Raw genomic sequence first — 2,210 nt, forward strand, 5'->3', positions numbered from 1 at the left:
AATCACCTTAGGACAGGTCATGAAAATAAAAATAATAATCAGGGTATTCTCAAATCTATAATAATTAAGTTTAAATTAATGTTTACAGGTTAATATTAGTCCTTTATAACTTATTCAGAATTGAGTAAATAAAAATTTTTAGGGCCATTATGTGCTTAGCACTCTTTAAATCAATGCAACCCAATAGTGGATAAGATTTACACCCTTCTTCCATTCATGAAAGTTATTTTAGAAATATTTTGTGCATAATTACAAATGAAGGAGAATTTTATTTCAAGACTATTTGACGTATTACAGAAAGGTGCTATTAGGCAATCATGAAACCTGGAATGGTTTCCTGAGAGCAGCAGATTGTGAAATAAAATGCACAATAAATTTATAACCAGTGTAAAACTTAAAATATCTATCTAAAATATCTTCCTAAAAAGGAAATAAATAATGGATGTTGCAATAGTTTTCATAGAAAATAATAAAATGGGACTCTTACTAATTAAGGGGAATAAAGCTTAATTTGGAAGAAATCACTTACCATTAAATGACTCATTAAATAAGAAAACAATGAAGATAAGTTATTAAGTCAGAAAAATACAAATTCTCATCCCCAGCAAATCCGGGGAAAAGTAGCAAAGAAAGAAAAGAAAAGAGAGAGAGAGAGACAAAGAGAAAGTGGGGAGAGAGAGAACAGAGGGCAAGAATAGAAAGAAAAAAAAGAAGGAAGAAAGGAAAGAAGGATGGATTTTGGATACAGAAGGGAAATAATAGCCTTTTAAAATAAATTGAAAGACTAAATTATTAAAATAACAAAATATTTCTAATACATCATGAAAATTGTAGTCTATCGTGTAGAAATAAGGTAGATCTATAACAAGAGATACAAGAGATATTTTTTTTAATTCACATAAAGTTTAATCAGTCAAGTTAATGAAAATATCAAAATTTCTCAGTGTATGGCAGCAGAAACTTAATTTTTGTTGCAAATAATACAGTATTTGGTGTTTCCATTACTGACAAGCTATGCTGCAGATAGAGCAATTGCATTGAACCTCAATTCATCAGGGTCACGTTCCATAAACTTCTTGCAAACTTCTATGGCATCCTCTAATAAAGTTTCATCACTAGTTTCCCCATGGTTAATTGGAAATGGTTTCCGTCCATCTAATTCATAGAGATGCCCATCTACATGAACTAATGCAATAAAATGAAGATCTACTTTTTCATCTATACTTGGTGCCTCAGTCTGACCTTCATGGGCACTGGTCTCATGAGTGACTCGGATAGCGTCATAGTTCTCTAGGTATCTGGCTCGTTCTTCAGGGCTCATTGACACAGACTCCTCTAGGAATTTTTTCAAGGTTGATCCAGATTCAAAGTGCATCTTGTCTTTATTGTTGGCAATAGCATGGATGAGTCCAATTGTTCCGCAGGCATTGCTGATTGTTTGCTTCATGAAATATACTGATGACGTACCATCTTGTCCCTGAGACTTTATTTTTTCCTCCTCCTCCGTTCTGAATACTTCATACTTTTCTGTAATAGGGAAGAGAAGTAACACTGCACACACTGGTCTTGGTACCATGCTAAGAAGTTCAGGATCCATTCCATATACATCAACAAACTGCCAGTTAGGATGTAGACCTAATTGTTTGAGAAACTGGTTGGTGACCTCGGGATTGGCCTCCAGCGGCAGCCAACGCTGACCCTCCATGGCCGCTCCGCCCGGCCCCTCTCCCAAGAGATATTTTAAATAAGAGAAAAACTCAGAAGAAATAAGGAGATATGAAAACTATCACCAAAGATAAATGTTAAGTACCATCCATATTTTGATGTATAATTCTCATTAAATAAATATCAGAGTTAAAACATAAATAAATACAGAGACCAACCAAGCTTGGAGAGAAAGGAAACAAAAATTTCAAATAAAGTGATTAATCTAGTCAGTAGGCCAAGGTGAGTATCATATGAATATTTTTTAAAGATTAATAGGTCATTTGAAATAATGCAGTGTTTGCAATTGAAATTTTTGGAAATTAATGTAGTTTCCATAAATGATCTAAAACTGTCTCTAACCAATAGAGAACATCTTTTTTAATAGTGAGGAAATCACATTAAAGGAAATCACATTTTTAAGGAAATCACATTAAAACTTTAGTCAAGTAAAAAATAGTTGTTCTCACAATTATCACATGACTTTTTTTCTGGGAACTTATTCT

At 33.0% G+C, this 2,210-nt stretch overlaps 1 protein-coding gene across 1 annotated transcript; it reads right to left on the minus strand.

Annotated features, from left to right (window-relative positions):
• Positions 1-948: 948 nt before the first annotated feature.
• On the minus strand, positions 949-1,724 carry LOC115520678 (ubiquitin carboxyl-terminal hydrolase isozyme L3-like). Its single transcript, XM_032594143.1, has one exon. It carries the CDS (start codon positions 1,703-1,705, stop codon positions 1,013-1,015), a length of 693 nt encoding a protein of 230 aa, XP_032450034.1. The 5' UTR covers positions 1,706-1,724; the 3' UTR covers positions 949-1,012.
• Positions 1,725-2,210: the final 486 nt, after the last annotated feature.

This window comes from Lynx canadensis, chromosome C1, assembly GCF_007474595.2.
Source record: "Lynx canadensis isolate LIC74 chromosome C1, mLynCan4.pri.v2, whole genome shotgun sequence".
NCBI lineage: Eukaryota > Metazoa > Chordata > Mammalia > Carnivora > Felidae > Lynx > Lynx canadensis.

Excerpts from the sequence above, each read along its gene's own strand:
- LOC115520678 (XM_032594143.1), bottom strand. The coding sequence starts at position 1,705 with ATGGAGGGTCAGCGTTGGCTGCCGCTGGAGGCCAATCCCGAGGTCACC.